This window comes from Schistocerca piceifrons, chromosome 11 (assembly GCF_021461385.2).
Source record: "Schistocerca piceifrons isolate TAMUIC-IGC-003096 chromosome 11, iqSchPice1.1, whole genome shotgun sequence".
NCBI lineage: Eukaryota > Metazoa > Arthropoda > Insecta > Orthoptera > Acrididae > Schistocerca > Schistocerca piceifrons.
The window spans coordinates 24,009,861-24,037,524 of record NC_060148.1 but is presented as its reverse complement, the minus strand read 5'-3'; the positions used below and the strand labels follow the sequence as shown (position 1 = coordinate 24,037,524).

Sequence of the window (27,664 nt, the reverse complement as noted above, 5' to 3'; positions counted from 1 at the left end):
GACGTCCGCCATCTTAAATGCTAGAAAAAAACTGCGAAAGTTGTCTGATGAAAAATGCCAGATGGCGTCGTTTATGGATGTACTACTCATTCTGATCACGTGAAGAAATGTGTAGAACGGATTGCCCAGAAGAAAGCAAATGGATATTGAACGAATAAAATGATATCTGTCTGCTGTAATATGCTTTGTTGGTTCAAATTTTACGAAACGGAAGAGTCTTCTAGTAGTCCGCATACATTGCTTTAGTAATCAGATATTTTTTTTAAAATTTCAAACGTCCGTAACTTTTTTCTCTCATAAAAGTTCCCTCCTTTCCACTTACGTAGTTCATTTCAAGTTGCTATTCCTGCTTGTTCAGACTTTGAATCTGAGTTGCGTATTTTTCGTTATTTATCTGTAAATCACTCTTAGAAAGTCGCTCTAAATCTGTCACACTCAACATGACAGTTCTGGCGTACACAAAACTTACACTATGGTTTGTCACAAAAATCCGTCTGTTTCTTTCGTACTACACAGGGTTTCGAGGATTTTTCTCTGAGTATAATAGGCATAACTCTTGAATATTAAGTTCTTCAGGGAAATATCAGGTAAGTTGTCCGTAACATAGGAGGCCATTTGATTGAATTCGTCCGTTAATCTATACCTTTCCATCAGCGGAACATTCTAAAAGGATATCAGTCGTAAATAGTTACAGTCGTAACTGTAACGTGACTCGAGGTCCATAATCACTTTGAAGAACCAGAAATACGCCTCAGCACTTGGTTTCCCTGCATTCCGCACAGGACCGAAACGTTCTTCATCCTCCTGCGTTTCTGTCGCTTTCATTTTACTTCACTTGTCTGTGCTTTGTTACTAAACAACGTAACAATTCGAACTCGGTTCTCACTGTGTGAGTGACGGTCAAGTATTGTTACGCCAGTAGCACGGAGCTGCAGCACACGATACGAACCACAGAGGGCGGAGGGCGTTCTTCCTCGGCATAGAATGGACCAACATCGTTCTTCTCAAGTACATCAAAACTTGGACGCGGATTTTCAGTTGACTTGATCGATTTCACGAAAAACTTTGGCATATTGCAGTACTTGCATTCCTTTCTGAGACGACGTCACGAATAAAATTTAAGATTTTGATGGACCTCGATCGTTATTCCCGTGCGTCCTTCGTATATACGTAGCATCCCTTATCATGCATACTTACGTCCATGACTGTGTCTGTATGTTGCACGATATTCGGTCTCCTGTGTGATTAGGATTGCTCTATCTAGCTGGGAGTCGTCGGGACGCTCTTCATATAGGGCACTAGAAATGAAGCAAGAAATTCATTTACTATAATTATTTTTATTTAGAACACATTTACAAGTAATTTGTTGCGGAGAAATAATTGGTACACCACATATTTCTGAAGATTTCACCTCTTTCAGCAAATCTTTTTTCCCTTTACGTATTTATAAAACTCCATGCAAGTCAGCTTGTAGTTAAACTGGCACTGTAAGATTGACTCCACAGTCCCTGTCAGCAGTCGACTTCTTTCGTCAGTGCACTGGGTCGATGTCAGCCAAAATGCTCTTTCCACAGTGGCATTGTGTGCGGGAATAGAACAAAAATACTCGCAAGATTCTAGTAGTCGGCATTTGTGTTCAGGATTTTGGGTTTCCTTAAGAAAGTAAATCCACGCCTCTTCCACGGACTGTTCACACTTGACTCCCCTGAGTTTCGAAAAGCTCTTCCGACCTCTCTCTCATATGATATTACCGAAAACAATTGTCGCCTGAAATATTCGCGTAATTTTTATTCAGGTACATAGCAGCGTTTTCAATCGTCAAGCAATCTGTGGTTTCAGATGGCGTCATCCAATCAAATACCTGATCTTTATGAAGACAACTATCCCATTTCTCTCACTAATCAAATGTTATGGTGCAGAAAGCTATTGTCTCAAGTTCAAATTCTGAAATCAAATTATTTCTTGGCTAGGGTTCTCATTCTTTATTTTCTTCAAATACATGTTTGTTTGCATGCCGGTAAAATTGACTGATTTCCTTTCATTTATATACCTTTAAGAGTAAATTAATATATTTCTTACTTCAATTATCGAGACTTTACTCTTCTCGTTTTCTATATATTTTTCAAACAGAGCCAAGTTTGACTGTAGTAACGTGAAATAAATTTCGCGCATGGGATTACTGAAAAAATCAAATTATTTCAAGTGGCCTCTTTGGCGTCAAAAAATTGTCCAAAGGTTAAGAATTCTCTCAACTGCGGGCATTAACAAGAGCCATCTTGCTTTTCAATGAGATAGAAGAGTTTGATGATTTACATCAACGTATAAGCAGAACTTTCTCAACTTGTCCTCCCAGAGTGTATTGAAACACAATTACGTATTTTTATGACGGTTGTTTCAATGTCTAGAGTCAAGATTGCAGCAGCGCTTGATAGTAGTACTGTGGAGAATACGGGCAGGCAACCCAGTTCCCTCTACATTGTTTCCTAGTCGCTCCTTAATTTGGTGAAACACATTCCGCTGAGCGCGTCGATGAAGGTCTCCGAAGTTATTGGTATTGCCTCCAGTAAAGCGATTAATTTATCTGATGGAATTTTCAGTTGTCTTAAAGGGTCTAAAGAAAACTTTGCAATTGTCTCCGATGTTTCGTTATTACGTGACTCAAACTTGAACAGCTTCTTTTGGATTCTGACAGATTCAGCTAAGTAGTGGTCAACTAAAGGAAACACCTTTTCGGCCTCCTGGTTCGATGCGCCGGTGCCAGTGTTCTAAACTGAAACTGTCTGCAAATGTTCTGTGCGGTCATACACGGAGTGTGGTGAGATAATATTTTTAACAATCGCTATAGCTTTGGTTCTGGCTGTAGACTGCTTTGCTGCGACTTTGTAGTCGGGATACATTGAGGCATTCACTTTTACGTCACAGTCAAGAGAACTGAAGGACTGACGAAGCGTGACAACTTCGTAAGCTGCTGTTAGTTTTGCAGCAATAACGAGTAATTCTTTCTGGGTATCTTCTTTCATCATGAATGTAGCCATGGGCTTTGATGTTGATGCTACCGCGAATCTATTGGTAAGATTCTTCGTAGAAATGTGATGCTTCACTTCTGGCTTACCTCCGTGAGTTACTGAGATGAAACAGCAACGAACCTCTGAACTCTGCCTGATCTGCACGTCCTTTCTTGACAAAAGACCGCTTCTTTGTGTCATCATTCGAAAAGTGACACACTTTTTCCAGACTTTTTTAGCTGTGATAAGCTAATTAGGCGGTAAAAAGTCGACAACATTTTCGTCACCGTACACGTGACTATACATTACCAACTTGCACACGTTGTTCGTATTACGTTTAGGAAGAACCGTCTTATCAGACTGCAAATGGGAACTGGCCGATTTTCCCGTGTGGCGCTGCTTGTATAGTTCCAGCCACGTAGTGCTGGAGATTTCTGGTATTTTCTCGAATGACAGTGCTGCATCCAGAAGGTGCTTGCATCGGAAACAGAGGATACGCAACATGCAACACCATCTGTGAGATGATCTTATCAACATAAACTTGTTGACGTAGAGAAAGCTGAGGCTGCATTTACATGTTGCGCTAAGAGATGGTGTTGCGTCAGTACGTCAGCCAAGCTCGTTAAGAGTATTTTGCAAAATGGGGACATAATTTCCTCTTGTCAGGGGTGTCGGGAGGGGGAGGTCCGTACCAGTGACGGTCCTGACGTATCGGGGCGGATGGCAGCCGTACCTGCAGACCACCGCGCTCTGTGAAGTGGATGGAAGCTCCGACGGTGCCGCCTGTTTTCGTTCAGCCAGAAGTAGCGGTCGCGATGCGCCAATGTTTGGGACTGCTTCTGCTACGATGCTAGGGCAAGGATTTTTGATCGTTAACTGACACGAATTCATTTAAGATAACCACAAGACAGTAGCTATGCGAAGTATGAACATGCTATTTCCCTTTGTCGACAAGTTTTCAGCCACAGTCACTAACAAATATCTTGAGACATCATTCTTCTGAAACACGATATACTGTACTACAAATAAATTATGTTACTATGTTATGTCTTTTTGGGTACCTATATTTTCGGAATGGAACGTGTTGACCTATTCTGCATGGATTCCTACGAAAAACTGTTGCACTTAAAGAGGGTTAATTGAGTAAGATTCAGAAGTGCATCATGCTCATTAAGCGAAGTTACGATGGAACTTAATCGTGCAATAATCAGTTACTTTTATTCTACCACCAATTAAACTACAAATTAACTACTGACATATATATATATAGTGTAAATGAACACTTTAATTGTAATTAATTATGACACTTCCTGAAACTTTACTGTGCCCAAGTAACGTAATTCAATAAACATAATGAAATTAAGCATTGTAATTATGATTAATAAAATTTACGTAACTGTAACATCCCACTTACAATTGTCCACAGCTCGTGGTCTAGTGGTTAGTATTGGAACCTGTCTATCACAGGGTCTCACGTTCGATTACCGGCTAGATCGGTGGATTTTTTTCTGCCCAGAGACTGGGTGTTCGTGTTCTCCTCAACATTTCCTCATCATTCAGAAAAATGGGGAAACTGGAATGTGAAAAAGATGGATGTTGAGCGCCCTACAAACCAAACCACCACCACCACTCACAATTGTCTATGGTTGTGAATCAAGTTTACTAGTGGAAATCATCAGCAGGACTTCAAATGCTGCTCATCACTTAATTTACATCTGTAAATATTTTTGTCTGTTTCATTTAGCAGCATTTTTCTTCACAGGTCAACAAAGCGGAAGGGAACGACATGAGCAAACTTCTGCAGCTGGTCAAACTGTGTGAGTGGAAGAATTAAATTCCAGCAACCATCTTCATAAAAATCGCTACATTGCGAATCAACCGTTTGCGGAGCTGATGCAAAAATTGGGTTCTGAGTAAGCAATTGCATTGAATTTAGCGTTAAGGCAATTTAAATTAAATTACTCAGAGCTAAACTGACTGTATCTTCACTAAGAAACAGCAGTCTCAAAACACAATAGTCCATTACATTTTGCTTTTCGGGTGGCACATGTTGAATACACCATGGTGCTATTCTACTGCACCTTTGTACTCCTCGGAAGACGTCACCGCCATTCATTTAACACTGTCAGAAGTAGTTGTAACAATGTGTAAATCGCAGCACGTGCATCGGCTATCAACGTGGCAACGAAATGACCTGGATGCTTCCCATAGGTGAACAGAAATTGGGTGCCCGGTGCCTTCTCTCTGAACTCGTCTTCTCCTCTACCAGCCCCACTCACGTACACCTCCAATGTCTGTACCTCGGCTGCAGCTTCCTCTAGACCTCTCACTAGTCCCAAAAGTCTCGGTTCACCCCGCGGCTCTCTGTCGCCTGTTTCTCTTGAAGTGTACCCATTTCAGTGACAGTATACACGGATGGCTCGAAGGTTGATGGTCATGTTGGGTTCGATTACGCTCATGCACGACATACTGAACAGCGCTCCTTGCAAGATGGCCGCAGTGTTTCCACTGCAGTGCTAGTAGCCTTCTCTCTCGCTCTTGAGCATATCTGTCCCTGCATCAGAAGTCCTTCTTCATTTGTAGCGACTCCTTGAGCACCTCACAAGCTCTCCACCAGTGCTGTCATCGCCATCCTTTGCTAAGGGTCATCCAATAGTCTGTTTACATCCTCAAACAACGTGGACGATCAGTCTTTCTATGGATCCCAGGTCACGTCGGAATCCTGGGAAATGAATTTGCTGAAAGTCTAGCCAGATATACTACTTGTAAAGTCTGGAGATCGGCCTACCGGAATCTGTTCTTCGGTTCAGTATTATGCCGCAAAGTTTTCGGGCTCTGGTATACAGAATGCTGCTCCCTGACTTTGCTGAATAAGCTACGAATGGTAAAGGAGACGACGAATGTGTGGTAGTCCTCCATGCGAGCTTTTCACAAGGACTACATCGTCCTTTGCTGGCTCGTCATCGGACATACTTGGCTGGCTCACGGTCACCTACGTTGCGAGGACCCACCAAAGTGTCGCTGTAGTTGACACTTGAGTGTCTGACATCTTATTGGACTGTCCAGATTTAGCCGCCCTGAGACGGACCTTTAACCTTCCTGGCGCACTGCCTGCAGTGTTAGGTGACAGTGCCTGAACAGCCGATCTAGCTTAAAGTTTTATTCGAGAGGAGGATTTTAACATACAGTCTAAGGGTTGGCATGTGGCCTTGTCTTCCATCCCTTCACCCTACCTGCGTTTTAACTCATCCACGCCCCCTCTGGTGCTGTCTATTCGACTTGGTATTCATCTTTTCAGCATTTGTGATTCTCTTGCCTTTTGCTCTTAGGCTGGGTATTTTAGTGTGTGGCAGTGGCTGGCTCATCCATTTTTATTACTGCAGTCAGCCAGCCAAGGCCACCTGCTATATTGTTTTTAACACTTTTAACAGCTTTTCTTCCTTTCCGTTAATGTTTCCTATTTTTGCTTGAAATTTCGGTTCCGACTTCAGTGTGATTACTCACAGAGTCTTACACATTTTGTTCCCTCCCAGATTTCATGCAATAATAGCTGTTCACTGCGCAATGGCAACTGCAGTGCCACTGTCAGCTCGTAAAGAATGACGACAGTGATAAGCGTCACAAAAACTGAATTGTACCGAGGTGAGCCGAGCAATACTTGTATCAGGCCTCAGGAAAACTTAGAGGCTGTAGCCAGGTCTTGCTCTTGGGATTTAGCAGAACAGCCAGTGTGGCCGTTAGGCTAAACTGTTTGGAGACACCCGATATACGGCATAGGCCCCTAATTTAGCTTTCATTTGTCGCGAATCTCTTGTCTAGCAGCAAATTCCAAGCGACTGGAAAAAAGTGCATCCATATAACCAGAATAAAAAAACGAATCTGCAAAATTACAGATCAATGTTCTCAACATTCGTCTGCTGTAGAATCCTTGAACATGTTATCAGTTCAAAGAAAATAAATTTCCTTTATTTAAGAGCCTCTGTGTGCAAATCAGCACAAATTCAGAAATAATTGCATGTGTGAATCTCGCCTTGTCATTTGACATGATTATACTGCGAACTCTGGTCGAAGGGCAAAAGGTAGTCCATACTCCTAGATTTCCGGAAAGTATCTGCAACTGTCGCACTGCAGCCTGTTAATGGAGATAGCAACAGAAAAGGTTCTCAGATATGTGGCTGAAAGACTTCTTCAATAATAGAATCTAATATGCTGTCCTTGATGAAGAGCGTTCATCAGTGACAAGGGTATTGGCAGGGTGGTGTGAGAGGATCCCTGTGATCCTCCATATACATAAATGAGCTGGCAGACAGGGTGGGCAGCAATCTGCAGCTATTTGCTGATAAATGGAAATGTCGTGTGGCTGGGGCCTCCCATCGGGTAGACGGTTCGCCTGGTGCAGGTCTTTCGATTTGACGCCACTTCGGCGACCTGCGCGTCGATGGGGATGAAATGATGATGATTAGGACAACGCAACACCCAGTCCCTGAGCGGAGAAAATTTCCGACCCAGCCGGGAATCGAACCCGGGCCCTTAGAATTGACAGTCTGTCACGCTGACCACTCAGCTACCGGGGCGGACTATTTGCTGATGATGCTGAGGTACAGAAAGGTGGTGTTTTTGAGTGACTTAGCAGTGTACAAGGTGACTTAGACGAAATTTCTTGTTTGTATAATGAATGAAAGCTACCTTTAAACGTAGAAATATGTAAGCTATGGCAGATGAGTAGGAAAAACTATCCAGTAGTGCTCCACTATAGCATTAGAAGTGTGCTGCTTGACAGTCACGTCGATTAAATATCCTGGAGTAACGCTGCAAAGCGATATGAAATAGAACGAGCACTTAAGTAGGGTAGAAGGGAAGGCGAGTACTCAGTACATTTTAGGAATGTGTAAATAACCTGTAAAGTAGATGTCTACGGAACAGTAATGCGATTCATTCTTGGGTACTGCGTGAGTGTTGATCGTCACCGGGTCGGATTGAAGGAATGGCATCAAAGAAATTGAGGCAGGCTTCTAACATTTGGTAGCAATAGGTTCGAAGAAAATGTTACAGAGCTGCTGTAGAAACTCAAATGTCAATCCCTGGGGGGAAGCTGATGTTCTTTCAAGGAACACCATTGAGAATACGTAGAGAATTGGCTTTGGCAGCTGACAGCAGAACGATTCTGCTGCTACCAACGTACATTTCGCGTAAGGACCCAAAGATAAGATGCTAGGAATTAGGACTCATAAGGAGGCATATAGACACTTGTTTCACTGTCCATTATAATTATCCGGGCTGTTATGCCGTGGTCGGTTGATGAATTCTGTGTCAATTCCCAACGTTTCGTCTGCGACTGCAGGAGATATCTTCAAGGGGGTCTGTAGCTCGATGGAAGGTCCAACACACCCACTGGCTCGCTACTGACTGTACTGGGTGTGTTGGACCTTCCATCAAGCTACTGACCCCCTTGAAGATGTCTCCCGCAGTCGGAGACGAAACGTTGGGAATTGACACAGAATTCATCAACCGACCATGGCATAACAACCCGGATAATTATAATGTACATGATATTTCCGCCCGTGAAAGTCTACATTTTAGTACTTGTTTCACTGTCGCTCTACTTGGGAGTGGGACGGGAAAGGTAATTACTAGCAGTTTCCTAAATACCGGGAGTGATTATGAGCTATAGATTCGCCAGGCCTTGTTTGTATTGCTCCTGATCTCCATATTTAAAACGTTCATTGTTTTGTAACACTGTACTGCGACTAGAAATTACAGAAATAGTGTCTTCACCCCTTTCTGTCGACTTCTTGTGGGAAATATAGGTGTTTGATATTGTATTGTTGAAGACACGTGGCTATCACCTGTGGCTAGGGAAGGATGTCATGCAGCTGTGATTGACATGTAATGGGCGATATTTACCCGCTGCTGCTGAGCACAGATCACCTATGCCTAATACATGAATTTACGGTGCTGTGTAAGGGCAAATGGCTGTTCAGTGATGCCTTTTTTCAGAAACATTCACAATGGCAGCCGCCAAAGAGGTGCAAGAGGCTGCTGCTACGGATGCTGGGGAAGGGACCACGGTGACTCTGGTGGCCGGGGACACGCGGCTGGTGGCGGACAGGGCCGTCCTGGCAGGCAGGAGCCCCGTGTTCGCCGCCATGCTCTGCCAGGACACGCCGGAGGCCAGCAGCAGTGTGGTCACAGTCCCCGACGTGGAGGGCCCGGTGCTGCACCAGCTGCTGGCCTACATGAACTCCCTCCGTGCTCCCGAGATGCCCCGCATGGCCCCACAACTCCTGGCAGCTGCCGACAGGTACGGCGTGTGGGGGCTGAAGGTCCAGTGTGAGGAGCAGCTGGCCAGTCAGCTGTCAGCAGAGAACGCGGCGCGCACGGCGGTGCTGGCAGTGAGGCACTCCTGTCCCAGCCTCGCTGAGGTCGCTGTCGCCTTCATAAAAGCCAACTCGCTGGTGTTTGCCACAGCGGGTTGGGCCGATGCGGTCCTCAACCACCCTGATGAGGTGGTCAAAGTGAGTCAGTTGCTCGGTGGGCCACTAACAGAAACCAGGTAAGTGCGACGCAAGATGATCACCCGCATTTCCTATTGTTAAGTGTGAAACTCTGTCCCCATATCTGTGTGTGTGTGTGTGTTTGTGTGTGTTCAAGGCTATAATGGTTGCCACTGAGTTTGTATAGATGTCTCTGTCCTGTAAAATACAGCTTCATTGATGCCTGCAACAGCCATTTGCTGGTACCTCAGAATACTTTTGTTGCCCGGCAGATTCAAAGAGAATTGTTAAGGCTTTCGTCGCCACTTGTTGACAAACTGCCTACTGGCTTCTATCTCGGGTCATTTGGCCGATGTTCGTCTGATGATTTTACTGACGTTTCGCCAGCACGAGTGGCTGACATTGTCAAAGCTTCACCCTTCACTGCCAGTGGTGAACTGGAGCCCACCTCGCTGCCGCAGACGGGATGACTGGATGATCAATCATTACCAGGATGAAAGAACATAAGAGACAGTGCAGGTTGGGCCAGCTTGAGAAATCAGCCGCTTATTCAGAGAAGCTGTAGAAATAGAAAAACACGTGAATGGCTCCAACAAGAAAGCGGAAAGCCTTAAGGTAAACGGATCCTGGATTCCTGTAATGCAGCGAACGACCGTCGCAGGTAGCAAGAGTACAACTGCACCGGAAATGACCGGGGAAAAGCCCTCAGACATTGGTGCAACAGGTACATATGGTCTGTGGCTGTGAGCTCGGCTCCAATTCATCACCGGCAATGGAGGGTGAAGCTTTGACAATGCCAGCCACTCATGCTGCAGATGTCATGAAACAGCCCAAGTTTTCATAGCTTCAAACATTTTGACCTTTACACAGTCCCTCCTTATTTGTTGTCACTGTTAAATTGCATGTGTACAAAACGTTGCCCTATAGCTTTCTGCATCAGGTATCTCAACAAAGGTACAAACCCTTTGTATACAGCATCAGTCATTCTGCTGTGGGCACAAAGATGCGTTGCTCAGCACATAAGCCGAAGCAGTGATGTGTCTAGTTTGGGGCCAAGACGAGCTGTGCCTCAGGCCTCATTCTGTGCACTGTGCAGGTCACTAAAATCCTGTTTGCGTAAAGTAGAGTTTAAAGCGGTTTAGTGTGTCTTCTTCAACTGCTACTTGCAGTAAAATACCTAGCAATAGTGTCACGCTGCGTAAACACAAGAAAAGATGAGGACTAAGTGTGTCACTCATAACCAACACCTGGTACAAAGTATCGTACTGCAGCAAAGATCATGTTGAGCAACAATATATTAACAGTTTTCGATTGATGATGCAGCTAATATAGACCTGAGGAAATCAGTTCGTGTAAAGTAGATGGTCAGAGCAATTGCTATTCCCAACTCGGTGTTTACAATCTGAAAATAATTTTCTCAGCGCAATCTTTTATTGTCTTTAGACGGTATAGGAAAACTTTTTAACTACATTTAAGGCTCAGCAGATGAAACAGTTCCTCATTAATGGCTTGTATAGAAGATTCGCAGAAAAGGTGAAGTGAGCGTCTGTGCACCCACGTGAGGTTGATCATTATGCATGCAACCTGTGACCAGCTCAAAGGATAAGAACCCAGGCCTAACGGCAGCTCTGGCTGCTCCCATACAGTGTGGAGTCTCCCCATATTGTTTCTCTTTGTTCAGCCATCATGCACAGCACATGTAACACTGGCTCCCACAGAAGGGGTGTAGTGGTCAACATGCTTTGCTTGCATCCTTGATGAAAAGGCGTCATATTTGTTTGCCTGTCTTTCAAGTTTTCTGTATCTTCACAAAACTGTCCAGTAAATACCACAGGATTTCCTTCAGTTAGGGTGCTGCTGACGGCCTTCTCCACCCTACCCATTGCTGCTTCTGTACCTTCTCCGATAACCAGAACATTGAAGAGTCACTGATATTTAACTTCCATTTGTTCCACACCACTTACTTATATATTCCCCTGAATTTCTGATAGCTAATAAAATTTTTGGCTACACTTAAATATTTATGCAATACTTTGTGATATTTACTTACTAGAAATTTTCTCTTTTGGTTAAATTGGCTGCACTTCCTAGATCATTGATAATTAACTTCAAGCCCCTATTGTTAATTATTCAGCCTGATTCTCTCTTTTTTGGTTAGCATGACATGAAAATTCATGTTTGAAACACGAAATATATTAAAATTGCTCTACATTTTCTTTAAAGAAGCTGTTTTCGAAACACATCACCCATGAATATACTATCTAATCGCATTAATGTGACAACCTGTCAAAGGCCTGAATAAGCTCCTTTGGCAGCACAACGTATGTGGGAAGAGAGTCAATGAGTTTCTGGAAGGTACAGACAGGCCAGCTGCACTAGTCTTCTCAGTTTAGAATCCATGGCATGAACAGCACACTCGAGGTAGTCCCAAAGATCCTCAATTGGAGTGGTGAGGGGGAAAGGGGGGAGTTATAGGAAGGCTGGGAAATATGAAAAAGAAAATATGATGCCTGGATCTAGATTTAACGTGACCAGTGAATTGAAATGGAAAGAAGGATGGCCTGTTAGAGGAATGTGATAATATCAACAGGATGAGGAAGTTGAGGGAAAGGTCAACGCTGAATAGCAACCCAGGAGTAATTTTGAAGAGTTCAGTGATTTATTTGTGTCATAATTAGCAAAACAATAGCAACAATAATTCAGTTTTGGAAGCCATTGTCACTCCCAGAAAATCAAGTGACAGGAAGAGAGTATACAACAATAGTGAATAGGTATCTCTGTATGTAAAAAGAGAGAAATCTAATAATCATTGGTTTGCTGTAATAGGGGAAGGTAAAAAGACATAGTTAATAGACAATATAAGATTATTGGAAAGAACGAGAGAGGAGAAAGTTTCCTAGAATTCTGAATTAAATATCTACTGGTAACAATAAACATGATCCTAAAGAGTAAAATCAGAAGAAAGTGGAAAAGGCCTCTTCTGCCTCAGCTCCTCAAGATATAGAGCACCTTGGTCGCACCGCTGCAGTTTTGCATAACAGCATGTCCCAGCATTGACACACATATAGAGCAGAAACTCTACCCATTATAGATTACTTTTCTGGCTGTTCCAAGAAATTTAGTGCTGATAGCACCACCTACGTTTATGTGAGATGTGGGGGTGGGGGGAGGAACTGAGTTTCTTCACATGAGAGTAGCAATACTGCTCCCTGTAGTACCATGGCTGTTATTCCCTGATGTCTTCACATACTATTACCCTGTCCCTTCTTCTTGTCACAGTTTCCCACATATGAGTACCCTCACCTGTTTTTTTGGAGAACTTCCACAGTTCCTTTCTTATCAGTTCACATCCTTCTATAGCCTCCCATTCTGAATGTGGTATTCTCTTTTCTTGCTTTTCTCACAGCCCACGATTCATTTTCATTCACTACTCAGCTCCAGATGTACATTCTCAGATACTTCTTCTACAGATTAAGGCCTGTGTTTGGTATTTCTAGTCTTGTTTTCTAGGGAATGTCGTATTACCCTGCTGGAGCAACTTTCATTGTCCCTCATGTCTATGTTTGTTGCTAGTGTGGTCCTTAATTTTCATAACTTTGTTATCAATGTTGTTTATACTACTACCCAATACATTCATCTTTCTTTTGATTGTAAATCCTAATGCTGTATTCATTAGACTGTTCATTCCATTCAACCGCTCTGGTAATTCTTTCTCTCTTTTGCTAATGATAACAATACCATCAGCCAATCCTATCATGAAATCCTTTCATTCTGAATTTTAATTCTATTCCTGAATCTCTTCAGTTGCAGCAGAGATACCTCGATTTTCGTTTTAAACGATTAGAGTGAACCATTTCTAGCATATTTTGAATTAGTTCCTCTTTCTTCCATTCCTATTTTTCCCTGTCGATTATTGTATATAACTATATATTACCTGCATTTCCCCTATTTATTAAACTATTTTTCAAGATTTTCTACGAGTTGCACCATTTTACAATGCCAAAGCTTCCTAAAGATAGACTAATCCAATGAACATTCCTTTATTTTTGGTAAATATTGCTTCCATTACCAAGTGCAAGTGCCTCTCTGAGGCCTTTATCTTTCCTAAATCCAAACTTATCAGACTATAATAGCTCTTAAATTTTCCTTACCATTCTACTGTATGATGTTCTCGTCATAAATTTGGATGCATTAGTTGTCAAGCTGATTGTGTGGAAGTCTTCACTTATTGGCCTTTGCCTGCTTCTATAGTATCTGCATGACATTTTTTTTCTGAAGGTGTGCTTGTATGTCCCTTGTCATAGGTTGTGCAACCAACTTGAACAGTCATATGGGTGTCACTTTCACCAAACGTTATAGAAATTCCAAAGTAATATTATCCAACCAGATTGTCTTGTTTGTGTGCAAGTATTCCAAAGCTTTTCTTAAGTTCTAATACTGAGTCCCCTATGTTTTGTTATTTGATGACCATTTTTTCTTGCCATGTCATCTGATAGTTCCTTTCATTCATAGAGGTCTTCACTATGTTTCCATCCTTGCTCTTCTCTGCTTTTAACAACGGAATTCCTTTCTAACTCTTGATCTTGAATGCTCACACTTTTCCAGCAACCATTTTGCTTTGTCTTTACAGAACTTCCTTTTTCATTGGTTTCTTAGCGACCTGTAATGCTGTAGGGAAGAGTTCCAGAAATGACATACTATTTTAATGTTTTGTTTTTATTCAATAAATTTAATTATTTTTTATTATGTAAACACTTCAAAATCCAGGACATACACAAAAATGATTAGAAATCATTAAACATGAAACTACAATATTAAGAAAAAATTAAGACAAAAAACTATGCCCATGTGTCATTTTATACTTACAATAGGGACAAAATGATAGTGCACAATTTTCAGAAAAAGTAAACACCCTAAGCCAAAACCTCTTGAGGGTTTAATACATATCCATGCATATGTTTCTAAGGTCTGAAGAGATTTCTCACAAAATTCATAACTGTAGCTGGGATATCAGCATACTGTAAGCCCATACCTTACATCTAGTATATTTAATGCACGATTCCCCTGGTCTTGAATGGGAGAAGATAGTGCAGTACATACAAACACAGTCATCTTCATCTGCACTGAGATCTGAGTTATAGGCTTCCACCCTGCTTAACTATATTCTTTTGCAAGCTTGTCGAAATATCTGTCAATCCTCAGTTAATTTTCACTGGTGCACTTTCTCTTCTAGAAGCTTGTTGTTGGTACAGCTGCTCAGAAAGCCAGAAGAAACCAGAGTTATTTTACGTTTCTTTAATGAGCATTGTACTGCAGCACAAACTGTAAATACTTCATCAAATGGTGCCTTGAGTCATCTAGAGCTATCTTTTACAAGTGTGAAAGCTGTTTGTGGAAGTATTCCTCTTCAGATGGTGAAATATTCTGTAAAACATGTGAACATGTAGGAAAATTGGGATATTCGTTTTTGCGCCTAGGTGGATGTGAATTTTGGTCACCATGTACAGGCAAAGATTGTTTTCGCCCAAGCTGCCGGCTGAGCCCATTGCATACAGGTAGCATGAAGCACTGTGTGTCCCATGAGCCAGAGAGGCGGCCGCCGTTTATGCCTTCTTCTCACTCTCCTTTGGCAACAGGATGGCTTGGATGTTGGTCTGGACAAAAGCCTCTGTGGTGATGTGAGAGGGCAGCTTGTTGCGCATCTTATTGTTGCAGATTGCAGGTCCAAGTGGTGCAGGGTTACGTATGTCTTATTGTTGCAGGCTACGATTCCATCCAGTTCAAGCACTCAGCTGCTAGGTACTCAATGACGGCGGCGAGGTAGAATGGTGCCCAGGCACCCACAGGCTCTGCATAGGTAGCCTTGCACAAAAGAGGGTGGATTCTGCTGACTAGGAACTGAAGCCCAGCCCTGCTTCAGTGGTACTTTCACTTTCCCTTGACTTAGCCTCCCTCTTTGCATGTGGACATTTCAGCTAGCTAAGTGATGCAGGCGAACGAGAGGGCAGCAACAGTGTGACCTGGAGTGAGTCAAGCAACCTTAGGAAATCCACTCTTAGTATTAACCACACGTGCTTCTATACCTTATGCAGTGGCAAAGAGCTAACGCATTTGGCACTGGGTGACGTTGGGTGTGTTTCTAGGAGGTTTGAAACTTTCTTTATAATGGGTCTTCATGGGCCCAAAAATGCAAACGTGTATTGGCTGAAGTTGGCAATTACAGTGGGATAGTAGGCAAAATAGAGACGCTCCATTTTCATTGGCACATTTCAGCACTTGAACATGTTTGAGATTCCAGCAATCGTCATCAGTGGTAAACACTTTATTCTCTTTGCTTACCTGAATGAAACTAGAAAAATTTCTCCAGCCATTCATCCACTTTCTGGCCCTATTTCTAGAGTTCTTATAGGTACTGCCTCAGTTAATTGCTCTTTCGGTTTTTTCTGGGGTAGAGTAAAGCTGGAGGTATAAAGTTAGCATCAGAATTCATGCACACTAATGTTGTAATGTTCAACCTCCTTTCAACAATTGTAAGTGCCCCCACTTGTTTCTCCAGTCATTGCAAAAATTTTTTGACTCATGTCCACACATGAAAGTACAGATAAATTCATACTGGTGAAATTCCTTCTTTATTGAGGACATTCATATACCATGTAAAATCTGTTAACCTGAACTCTATTAAATACCATTGCATGAGCCAAAGTAGCAGCTTCCAGCTCCCTTAAAGATAAATAAGGATTGTGTGTCATAAATCCTTTCAGTCATTCCCGCCAGCAATTTTCCTCTCCTTATTAAATTTTTGAGAGATACTATTTTGTTCTGCGGCTTAGTAAGCTAGTTTCTTTGGGACACTATATCCTGCATAAACCCTTCGTCAAATGTAGACTGAAACCTCTGACCTTTCGTTTGTGGCATGACTTCTGAAAGTCACCTGTGATACACCAAATTGTCTGGCTGCTCTCAATCAGCCAATTTAATTCTTGTTTACTATATTGATGGCCCTTTCCATGGCTTATTTATCCCATGATGGGCATGTAGTCTTTCGGACAAACATTTTAACAAACTGCAAAAATTTGATAGGAATTGGGATCCAAGCTCTTTTGTGGTATTAGTAATGCTATTGCAATGTATTTGTAAATATTTTAAATGGTTTTATTACGTCAGTTGATCAGGCAAAAATGAGTCGTTTTGCCCTTACTCATGACATGTCATTTTATGGTGTACATGTAGACATAGATGAAGCGACTTAGTTGCTCTTTACCATAGCCTCGGATTCGAAACAACAGGGTCTATTCATACACAGTCCCACGATGCTTTAACTTGATTTTGGTATCTCTGTGCACTATGTGTTCTAAAATGAAGTAGCAACATTGCTACTATGTAGTAAATGTCACTGTTGGTCTCTGTAAACCAGTGGACACCACAGAGGTAGGCAGTGGAGCACAAGCACCGCCACCACCACCACCACAACCACAACCATTGGTGGACCTAGTAAAGCACTATGGGGGTCAACACGATTTGCAAGCTGTTAAATATTGTAAACTTGTTCATGATTCGTATTGTCTACCTCATTATTCAATAGGACAGGTTATGGAATGTTACATAAATTTTCAAAAAACTTATTCATCTAGAGTACATGATGTATGTAAGAGTTCATTAATTTTTCATTCCATTTCATGGATTTATTTTAATTTGGAACAGTCGTATTACCATTTTAGTGCGCATCTGATATTTTAACAGAATGGATCTGGACATATGGAAGATGAATATTATGTTGATAAGTTGTAATAAATGTCTTGGCAGAATATGAAAAGTACATATCATTTATTTGCTTTGTTTGTCCAGAAGTTGCCACATTTTAGTTACCAGCACATGCCACACACATTATGCAATATGTATTCTTTTCTAGGATGACTGTAGAACTTGTCAGATACAAGTGACACTTTGTCTGTGTGTCTGTGTTTCCCTGTTTTTTTTTTTTTTTTCAAATATGTTCATGTAGAAGACTGTACACTGTTACAGGCTTCAGTTGTACACACACACACACACACACACACACACACACACACACACACACACACACACACACACACAATGGAGAAGTAGTAGACTACATGCCATTGTTACATATAAAATGTTTCAATGAATTTCTTTTATGTGAAACAGAAGCTGGCAAGATTTGCTGGTAAGGTCACCAAATTTACCAATAAGAGGTTTGAAGGATTTTGCTTTAATGTCAGGAAAGTCTTTAACATGCAAATGTAAATTGTTTTGTGTATAATCTTTGACTGTTTCACAGAGAACTAGTATTAGCTGCCTGAAGCATCTATTTTAGTGGATATAATGACTGCTAAGAAACAGTACCCTGAGTTGAAAGAAAGTGAGTTACAGGAATCAGCGTGTCGGAATTCGACAGGTTACATAAAGAAACTTTTAATGGATGGTGGTTGAAGACAGAACCACTATACCTTAATATACGAGTTTCGTATCATTGAAGGGGAATATAGTAGGGTCGTTGTTGGACATATGTATACATTTTTGGTTGTATGTTTTCTTTATTAAGTGTGTGTTTTCAGGAGAATTTTTATGTTTTGTGCAGGAGCCTTCCTGGAAAGGAGAGTAGCTGAGGACTGATCCAGGCAGCTAAGGAGGGGGCGGTGGAGCAGCTCAGGATGCTTCTCGCGAGAGGGGCGAAAGTGGGGGTGAGGGACGAGGACATGTGGACTGCTCTGCACTGGGCAGCTGAGAGGGGACACCTGGAAGCAGTAACGTGTCTGATGGAAGGTGGAGCAGAGGTGGATGTCGGGGACAGCAGGCAGAACACGCCACTGCACTGGGCTGCATACCGCGGTCACGTGGCTGTGACACGGCGATTGCTGGAGTCCTCTGCTGACCCCGATGCCAGGGATAAGTATGGGTGGACGCCGCTGCACTGTGCAGCAAGATGCGGCCACACAAAGGTGGCGGCCGTGCTGCTCGATGCAGGGGCTGACACTGAGGCCAGGGACGCACACGGGCACGAACCCTGGCTCATCGCCAGGCAGAACGGCAAGCAGCAGCTCGTGGAGATGCTATCGTGAAGCATTCAGTTCAACAAACATCTCTGCAATAATGCTGAAATGACTCTCTGCATCTGTCTGTGATATTGTTCTAAATAAAGAATGCAAAAGTGAATACTACAGTCCATCATTCGTACTCACCTTTAAGTAGGACTCAAATACAGTGGTCTCTTTATCTTAAACTTCGTATTCTGGGGTGTGCGAGGCAATTGGGGTTAAGCAGCCATTCATGCAAGGTGCCTGCCACACAGACTTGACACACAAATGATTAGACAAGCAATTCTATACAGCACAATCATACAACTGTTATAATGATAATTGTTCATGGTCCTATGTCATAATGCAGCTGAAGCATCATCGTCAATAGAATAAAAATCAGTTAAATTCTTATAAAAGAAAAGGACACAGCCAACTTTCCAGATTAAAAGATAAGAATATGTTTCTCTGATATAAGACGGTATCTATTTCTGCATCTGCCGCAATAATGGAATAGTTCATATATTTTATTAGTGTGTCATACTGGTAGCATAAATCGCATTACCTTATGTGCTGGTCATCTGTAATTGTAAAAGCAGTTCTTATTTAACTACAGAGAAGCAAAGCACAATCTCAGATCTCATGATCTTCATCTGGTTGTAATGCTGCTAACATGAGACATGCTACGATCTGACAGACAGTGTTGAATACCCCCACGTATGGGATGCCTTGGCAAATCTCACTACTTTACACATTTCCCTTCTTTCAAAGTTCTGTGCATTCCCCTATCCAGGTATCGTCAGATGAGCGCTTGTAGCAACTCTGGACAGACAGGTGCCATTGCTGACAGCACCCTCACTGCCCCAGTTGGCAGTCTTTGTAACTACAGATTGCAGGAATTCTACAGCCGATACCAGAATGTGACTTACTTCTGTAGACAAATAGGTCACGAAAAGGAGCACTTCACAATAGATACATATGCCACCCCAATCCAAAAGAAGGAAGGAAATTGTACTTGTTACATTTTATGGAATAGCTATGCAGATAGATAGAACTTGCCAGTTTGCAGAAATGAGGAAACAATATGGTTGGCAGTCTCGTTTGTCAAGGGGGACTTTCAGACGACTACCAGACGGCAGCTACAGCTTACTTTACAAGTTCTGATATCATGACAGTATAATACACACATCAAAAAATGTTTTGCATCACCCCAGTTTCCAGAACTCCTGAAGATAGACGTTGATTGTGGATATTGTATCACAGACACAGTCCCTTTGACGGTTCAGAGATGTCACTAAACCTACTCAAAGATGCAAAACAATCACGCATGAGCAGCACCTATTAGACAGAGGGGGTCTGACAGCTGATCAGTTCGCTATTCCACCAGGAAGGAGGTACATGGCTCGTGTGGTCTGTAGTTCAACCACGCCTTGACGGTCAATACTGAGGTTCGATCGCGTCTGCATTGTTACTGCTGGCCGGAGTGGCCGAGCGGTTCTAGGTGCTACGGTCTGGAGCCGCGCGACAACTACGGTCACAGGTTGAGATTCTGCCTCGGGCATGGATGTGCGTGATGTCCTTAGGTTAGTTAGGTTTAAGTAGTTCCAGGGGAATTATGACCTCAGATGTTAAGTCCCATGGTGCTTAGAGCCATTTGAACCATTTGTGAATGACTTCCTTCAGGATAACGACATCGCTTCACTGGAGTGGCCAGCATGTTCTCCAGACATGAAACCTATTGAACGTGCCTGGGATAGATTGAAAAGTGCTGTTTATGGACGACGTGACCCACCAACGACTCTGAGGGATGTGGGCTGAATCGCTGTTGAGAAGTCGGACAATCTGGACCAACAGTGCCTCGATGAACTTGTGGATGGTATGACATGATGAATACAGGCATGCATCAATATAAGAGGAAGTGCTACTGTGTATTAGAGGTACCAGTGTGTAGAGCATTCTGGACCACCACCTCTGAATGTCTTCCTGTATGGTGGTACAACATGCAATGTGTGGTTTTCATGAGGAATAAAAATGGTGGAAATGATGTTTATGTTGTTCTCTATTCAAGTTTTCTGTACAGGTTCCGGAACTCTCGGAACTGAATTGATGCGAAAGTTTCTTTGAAGTGTCTGTAAACATGCCAGAATGTAGGAAATTTAACTATAGAATTTACAGGGAGTTCATTTTAGATCCCTTAATTTTTAAGATCCACTTTGATTACATTCAAACTACTGATACAGTGCCCAGTGATATAGTAAGGAATCAATAATGGCTCATAGAAAACAAAAGAAAATTCTATGTTTATAGTTTCATTGTGCATATTCTGCATGATAAAATTACATCCATCAAATTACTCGTATTTGAGGCAGAAGAGTGACAGTCAACTTCGAGCACAACATATTAAGACAGACTTCACAATGCCACTCATGGAACTTGACATTTACCAGACAGAATGATACTGGGGAGACAGTAATGCAAGTCATGAAAGTACAAGTAACAAATTACATAAACTTTGGCTCAGAAATCAATTAAATGACTGTAATAAGTGTGTGTGTGAGGGGGGGGGGGGGAGGGGGTTCCAACAAATAGAATAATCTTACTTTATACAATTCGTTAATTCCTTTATTGCTGGTAATTGCACAGTTTCAGTGACTAAAACAAATCTTTAGATGAAATAAAACTTCTGCACTTACATAAAAGAGCAGGTATTCCATATCGACTCAAGTACCAACAGCATTAATGTGCCTTTCATTAATTCAGCGCCTAGATACAGCCATGCCACTGATGTCCTTCATGTAGTCAGTCATTGGACATTCAGTCAAATATTGAAGAGTCGTAATATTTTGTAGTCGGAGCAACAACAGCTTTAGCTATGCTCGTACATTGTTAGTGTAAAGAAATTTACAGAAATTCTCCAAAATCTTAAAAATCGATTAAAATTTTGTTCTGAGAAGGGATGAAAATGCCTCAGGGTCACATTAGCTGTATAGAGGTTCTTTTATTAGACAACACAACAACCATTATAGGTCTAATGTACAGTGATAATTACACTGCATAAGGCTAGAGACGATGTACGATATACCAACATTGAAGTTGTAAACTGACCAATTGTATAACCAATGGAAATGTTATCAGATTAGCTTAACTCTGAATTCTAGAGCGTAAAGTGAACGTGTAAAGTGTCAAAACTCATGACTCATTAAGAAACCAAAGCTTTGTTACAACCATCCCAGGGTGTAATATGGTGACTCCTTATTAAATGTGGTCTTAAAATGAATTTTCGATTGAATGAATTTTCGATTGAACACCTGCAATTTCTCCATCATGTGGGTAAAAGCATTGTTCACTTAGACTGCTCATAAAACCGTGCTAAGTGACGAAGGAGCTACAACAGTCTATCCAGTGATAGATTCTTGGACCCTGCTAGTGAGAGCTCAGCTTGTATGGGGTCCGTTAGGGTGGGCAGTTGTGACACTCGCCCAATAGAATTCACTTTGAGGAACTAATATGAACCAAAATAATGGACGGGGTAGGAAATGAACGTCAAATGAATGATGGAAGCGCTAGGTGGTTTAGTCATCTCTTACTACAGTTTTATTGGCAGTCTACATGAACAATGGTTTTATCCCCATGATGGAGGCATGTCATGTGCAACAAGAACGCTATGGGCATGTAAGGCATGCCAGAGCTAACATCTGGCTAGGTTGGGTGGTTTAATTTTTCTCTATTTGAACACGCTCACCTCTACATTCCACAAATCTGCATTCTGGTCTGTGGCGAGCAGTGTCACTCCATCAAATACTGTAAAATAACTGACTGAAATATTTGTGTCCCTTAATTGGATTATGTTGACTGTTTGCTGTAAGCGTGTCCTACACATGAACTCTTCGTTTACTAGATAACTGAAACAAGCTGTCGGAAAAATTTCCACATAGTAAAAGTCACAAATGTTGATTTGCTTCACTCAAACTGCACACCCTTACTGAGTGGTACCCATATCAAACCTATGACCTACTAGGTAGAAACCGCAACCTACTGGATTAGTCAGGTCTGCCTTTCTCTACAGCTTTAACTCTCTGCAGCTCCCCCCAGTATCATGAAAATTACTGCCAGATATCTTGACAGATGTCTTATCATCCTCTCCATGTTGTCAGTGTTTTTCATACATTACTTTGCTTGTATTTTCTGGGGATGACCACCTCATTCCTTATCAGTCCACCTGATTTTCAACATTCTTCTGTAGCACCACCTCTCAAATACTTTGATCCTGTCCTAGTTTTCCAACGGTCCATGCCTCACTACCATATAATGGCGTGATCGAAATGTACGTTCTCATAAATCTTCCTCAAACTAAGATCTATGTTTGATACTAGCAGACTTCTTTTGTCCAGGAATGTCTTTTTTTCTCAGTGCCGGTCTGTTTATTATGTCCTCCTTGCTATGTCCATCATTGGTTATTTTGCTGCATAGATGGTAGATTCCTAAACTTCATATACTTTGTTATAACAAATTCTTGCTATTGTCATCTGCGCTACTTCTCATTGTATTCGCGTTTCTTCGATTTAGTCTCAATTCATATCTTGTAGTCCAGTAGACAGTTTATTCCATTCAGCAGATCCTGTCATTCTTCTTCAGTTTCACTGAGGATAGCGCTGCCATTAGCAAATCTTATCACTATCCTTACACTTAGAATTCTAGTCCCACTCTTTAACCTTTCTTTTATTTCCTCACTACTTCTTCAATTTATGAATTGAACGGTAACGATGAAATACTAGACCCCTGTCTTACATCCTTTTTAATTTGTTTACTTCGTCATTCTAGGTCTTCAAGACTTAGCCTTCATCTTGGTTCTTGTACATATTGTATATTACCTGTTATTCTATGTAGCTTGTCCATATCTTTGGCAGAATTGAGAGTATGTTGCACCATTTTATATTGTCGAATACCTGTTACAGGCCAATAGATCGTATGAAAATATCTCGATTTTTCTCGGTATCACTTCCCTTATCAACTGCAACACCAGAACTGCCTCCCTTGTGCCTTTATCCTTCCTAAAAATAAACCATCTAACAGATCCTGAATTTTCTTTTCCATTCTTCTGTATACTATTCGTGTTGAGAACTTGGACACATGAGCTGTTAAGGTGAATTCTCGGAGTTATTGACTCTTGCGAAATTCGAAATGGTGTGGATACCGGTTTCTGAATGTCAGACAGTATATCGTGAGTATCATACATTCTACACACCAGTGTGAACAATCGATTTGTTGCCACTTCCCCCAGTGATTTTAGAGATTATCTTCCAAAGCTCTTTTAAATTCTGATTCTAATATTTTATCACCCCTCTCATCTATATCACCTCCTGCTTCTTCTTCTATCACCTAATCAGTCAACAACTCCTACCCCTCATAGAGGCCTTCAATGTGTTCTTTTCATCTACGTACTGGGAAATGAGAGCAAAGTATGATGAATTTCACTGTCAGGCCATTGGAACGATGAAGTTTTCTCACACTGACAAACATTGAGGCTAGCATCGGGTTTAGGGACTTTTCAGGGAAAGAGAAATACTTAGGAGGTGATGGCACAGCCTATCTTGTAAAGGGGTGTCTACAATAGATCGACAGGCAGAAACTCCTGTAGTACAAGCAGGTGCAGTGCAGTAGCACTATGGCATTGTGTAGTACTGAAGAAAAGGTAGTGATGGGAGAGTCAGCATATGGGAGAGTCAGCATATGCTGACTTAGGGTGGCTACTGCCCCCACACTCTCTTTTGATCTATTCAAGAATGGTGCATGGGAAGAATGAGTGAAGGCGAGCTAGCCTCACAATCGAAAATCATGGTTTATAGCTGCTTGAAAGTCGTTGCTAAAGTGTATTTACATATTCAAATTCTTCTGGAATATTCATATGGAACGCTGGTGGACAGTTTAATGTATGAAATAAAATGTAAAACTAACTTGAAATCAATCTCTTTGAGGTTAATACGGTTTCTGTCAGAAGGACAAGTAATTGGATTAAGAGCATGGCATGCACCTAGAGTTAGTGTGTGGTGCCACTTCATCACAATAGGTGTACTAATGTGGGCACCTAGATGACATATTGTTATGCGACTTGACACGCGACCCACTTGAGCGCTGAAGATTCTCTCTTTGGCTGCAGCTCTGTAGTGTGCAGCCATAATCGTCAATTCTGGTTGCACACTACTCGTAAAACTGAGACTCGGTTGAGACATCAGAAGAAATGTGTCTGAAAGCGATGCATTCCAGAGGAAAAAGAGGTGAGAAACTGTCTGGATCTGAAATTCTGAGTTGTGTAGTCTACTGTGGCACTATACTCAGCCTGTCCCCAAACAGGTGTTTACCTACATTGCAGACTGCAGAGATACTCCTGTTAGCACAGGACTCCTTCCTGCCTGTTGGCCAGTAGACTATGAGAAGCCATGCAGAGCATGCTGGAGGTTCTGTGTGGCAGCAGCAGCTCTGTTGCACAGAGGCAGCTGGCCTGAGTGGTGCCTCACACTGGTGGGGATGCAGCATGTGCTGCCTCTGACAGTCAGGGAGGTTCCTACAGTGGAGCAGCACGACTCGGTGGGTACACAGGCACAGCGTGGCTTCTGATGCATCCCGAGACTGCGACCTGGAGGCCCTTCTCATTGTCTAAATAAAGGTGTGAGTGCCCAACTCTCGTATTCCCATCTGACCCACAGTGTCTCGTGTGAGCCGACTGTACTAGCTGCACAAGTGAGCTATGTAGTTTTTAAGTGTGGGATAAGTGATCTAGTTCCGACAACCAGAGGCCTCCCAGTCATATTAAACTTAGGGTAAATGAATTTCTCATCATTATAATTTTAGAACAAGTGAAATTTGAATCATCTCACCATTTAAAACTTTGGAGGAATGAGCTCTAGCGCTCTGAACATAAGGTTATTGCAGTGGGTTAAATTGCTTCATTTATAATGTCAAAGGCTCAATTGTTTCAACTTTGGTCAGCTGGGTTAGAAGTCTTTTAAATTTAGGGAAAGAAAAGCTGCATGTTCCATCTGAAATTATACCGATTTACACTGAACTGAGATGAATCTAAACTGAACTGAGGTGAATCTGAACTGAACTGAGGTGAATCTGAACTGAACTGAGATGAATCTGAAGTGAGGTGAGATGAATCTGAAGTGAGGTGAGATGAATCTGAACTGAGGTGAGATGAATCTTAACTGAGGTGACATGAATCTCAACTGAGCTGAGATGAATCTGAACTGATCTGAGATGAATCTCAACTGAGCTGAGATGAATCTGAACTGATCTGAGATTAATCTGAACTGATCTGAGATGAATCTGAACTGAACTGAGATGAATATGAACTGAACTCAGATGAATATGAACTGAACTCAGATGAATATGAACTGAACTCAGATGAATCTGAACTGAACTGAGATGAATCTGAACTGAACTGAGATGAATCTGAACTGAACTGAGATGAATCTGAACTGAACTGAGATGAATCTGAACTGAACTGAGGTGAATCTGAACTGAACTGAGATGAATCTGAAGTGAGGTGAGATGAATCTGAGGTGAGGTGAGATGAATCTGAAGTGAGGTGAGATGAATCTGAGGTGAGGTGAGATGAATCTGAACTGAACTGAGATGAATTTTAACTGAACTGAGGTGAATTTGAACTGAACTGAGATGAATCTGAACTGAGCTGAGATTAATCTGAACTGAGCTGAGATGAATGTGAATTGAACTGAGAAGAATCTGGACTGAACTGAGACGAATCTGGACTGAACTGAGACGAATCTGGACTGAACTGAGACGAATCTGGACTGAACTGAGACGAATCTGGAGTGAACTGAGATGAATCTGGACTGAACTGAGATGAATCTGGACTGAACTGAGATGAATCTGGACTGAACTGAGATGAATCTGAACTGAAATGAGATGAATCTGAACTCAGCTGAGATGAATCTGAAGTGAACTGTTATGAATCTGAACTGAGCTGAGATGAATCTGATCTGAACTGAGCTGAGATGAATCTGATCTGAACTGAGCTGAGATGAATCTGATCTGAACTGAGCTGAGATGAATCTGATCTGAACTGAGCTGAGATGAATCTGAACTGAGCTGAGATGAATCTGAACTGAGCTGAGATGAATCTGAACTGAGCTGAGTTGAATCTGATCTGAACTGAGCTGAGTCGAATCTGAACTGAGTTGGATCTGAACTGGAAGTTGGAGTGCGGACAAGTTGACCTTGGTTACAACCCATTGCATGAAAAACTTATCTACATATCCTGGAAGTACCCAACAGGCTCAGACCAGCAGGGGCAAAATATATATTGTCTTACAGGCAGGGTTCGAGCTACAGGAGGAAGAAACACCTTTTGTCCTGGCTGTGTATAGCATCCAACACACGCTAAGACTGGCATGAATATTGGGGAGAACTTTGGAAATGTTGCAACGATTTGGATGGTGCCAGTATCAGAGATGAACGACATTGAATGGCGGTTGACAATGCCTCATCTACAGTTTCCTGCCCATTTATACTTAGGACAAGAGTTCTGGTTCCACAGTGACATCATAGGAGGAGGGATGGGCAAACCTACTAGCTGAACGTCACTACTTTTAAATTTCTCGCCATCTTTTAGCTTAGCTCCCTTTTTTGAATTTGTCGCCATTTAATACATGGAGGAATTTGCCTATGTTATAGGATGAGGAGGAGGAGGAGGAGGAGGGGGGACAGGGAAGGAGGAAATCTGGCAACGATGCATGGTATGAGAGAAAAGGATGTAATTGTGGCAACACTACATATGGTGCCTGACTAGCTGACTATACCTACTGTTTCAATTTCAGGCCATTCTATACTTACGACGATTGAGGATAAGTCCGCTGTGATGTCTTAGGGTGTGGAGGCTGTTGGACATTAATATTAAGGTATCTTGACTACTGTGTGGTTTCCCCTACGGTACAGGCACCTTTCCTTGTGTTTGGGTTGTGTACCTGTATTGTCCCTCTTTTCAAACACACGTAGGTTAATTGCTGAAGAATTCTTAACAAAGTGGCCGAGTTCGATGCGCCTTTAAAAAGCGGTAAAACACGTCTAATATTGGGTCCAGATAACTGGTTACTACCGAACCGCAGAG

The 27,664-nt window shown here is 42.1% G+C and overlaps 2 protein-coding genes across 5 annotated transcripts in view; both read left to right on the top strand.

Moving 5' to 3' along the window:
* The window catches only part of LOC124720432 (speckle-type POZ protein-like), a 46,679-nt gene extending 28,416 nt beyond the window's left edge, over positions 1-18,263 (top strand). For 3 of the 4 annotated variants that reach the window (XM_047245782.1, XM_047245783.1, XM_047245784.1), the window contains exons 2-4: positions 4,768-4,918; positions 9,003-9,558; positions 18,099-18,263. In XM_047245782.1, the coding sequence (XP_047101738.1) occupies positions 9,014-9,558; positions 18,099-18,126 (573 nt within the window). In that variant the 5' untranslated portion in view covers positions 4,768-4,918; positions 9,003-9,013 and the 3' untranslated portion in view covers positions 18,127-18,263. The remainder of the gene's footprint in view (positions 1-4,767; positions 4,919-9,002; positions 9,559-18,098) is intronic. The other variant, XM_047245781.1, reaches the window with a different exon arrangement.
* On the top strand, positions 18,172-18,579 carry LOC124720246 (ankyrin repeat domain-containing protein 2-like). The gene has a single exon (XM_047245565.1). It carries the CDS (start codon positions 18,172-18,174, stop codon positions 18,577-18,579), a length of 408 nt encoding a protein of 135 aa, XP_047101521.1.
* Positions 18,580-27,664: the final 9,085 nt, after the last annotated feature.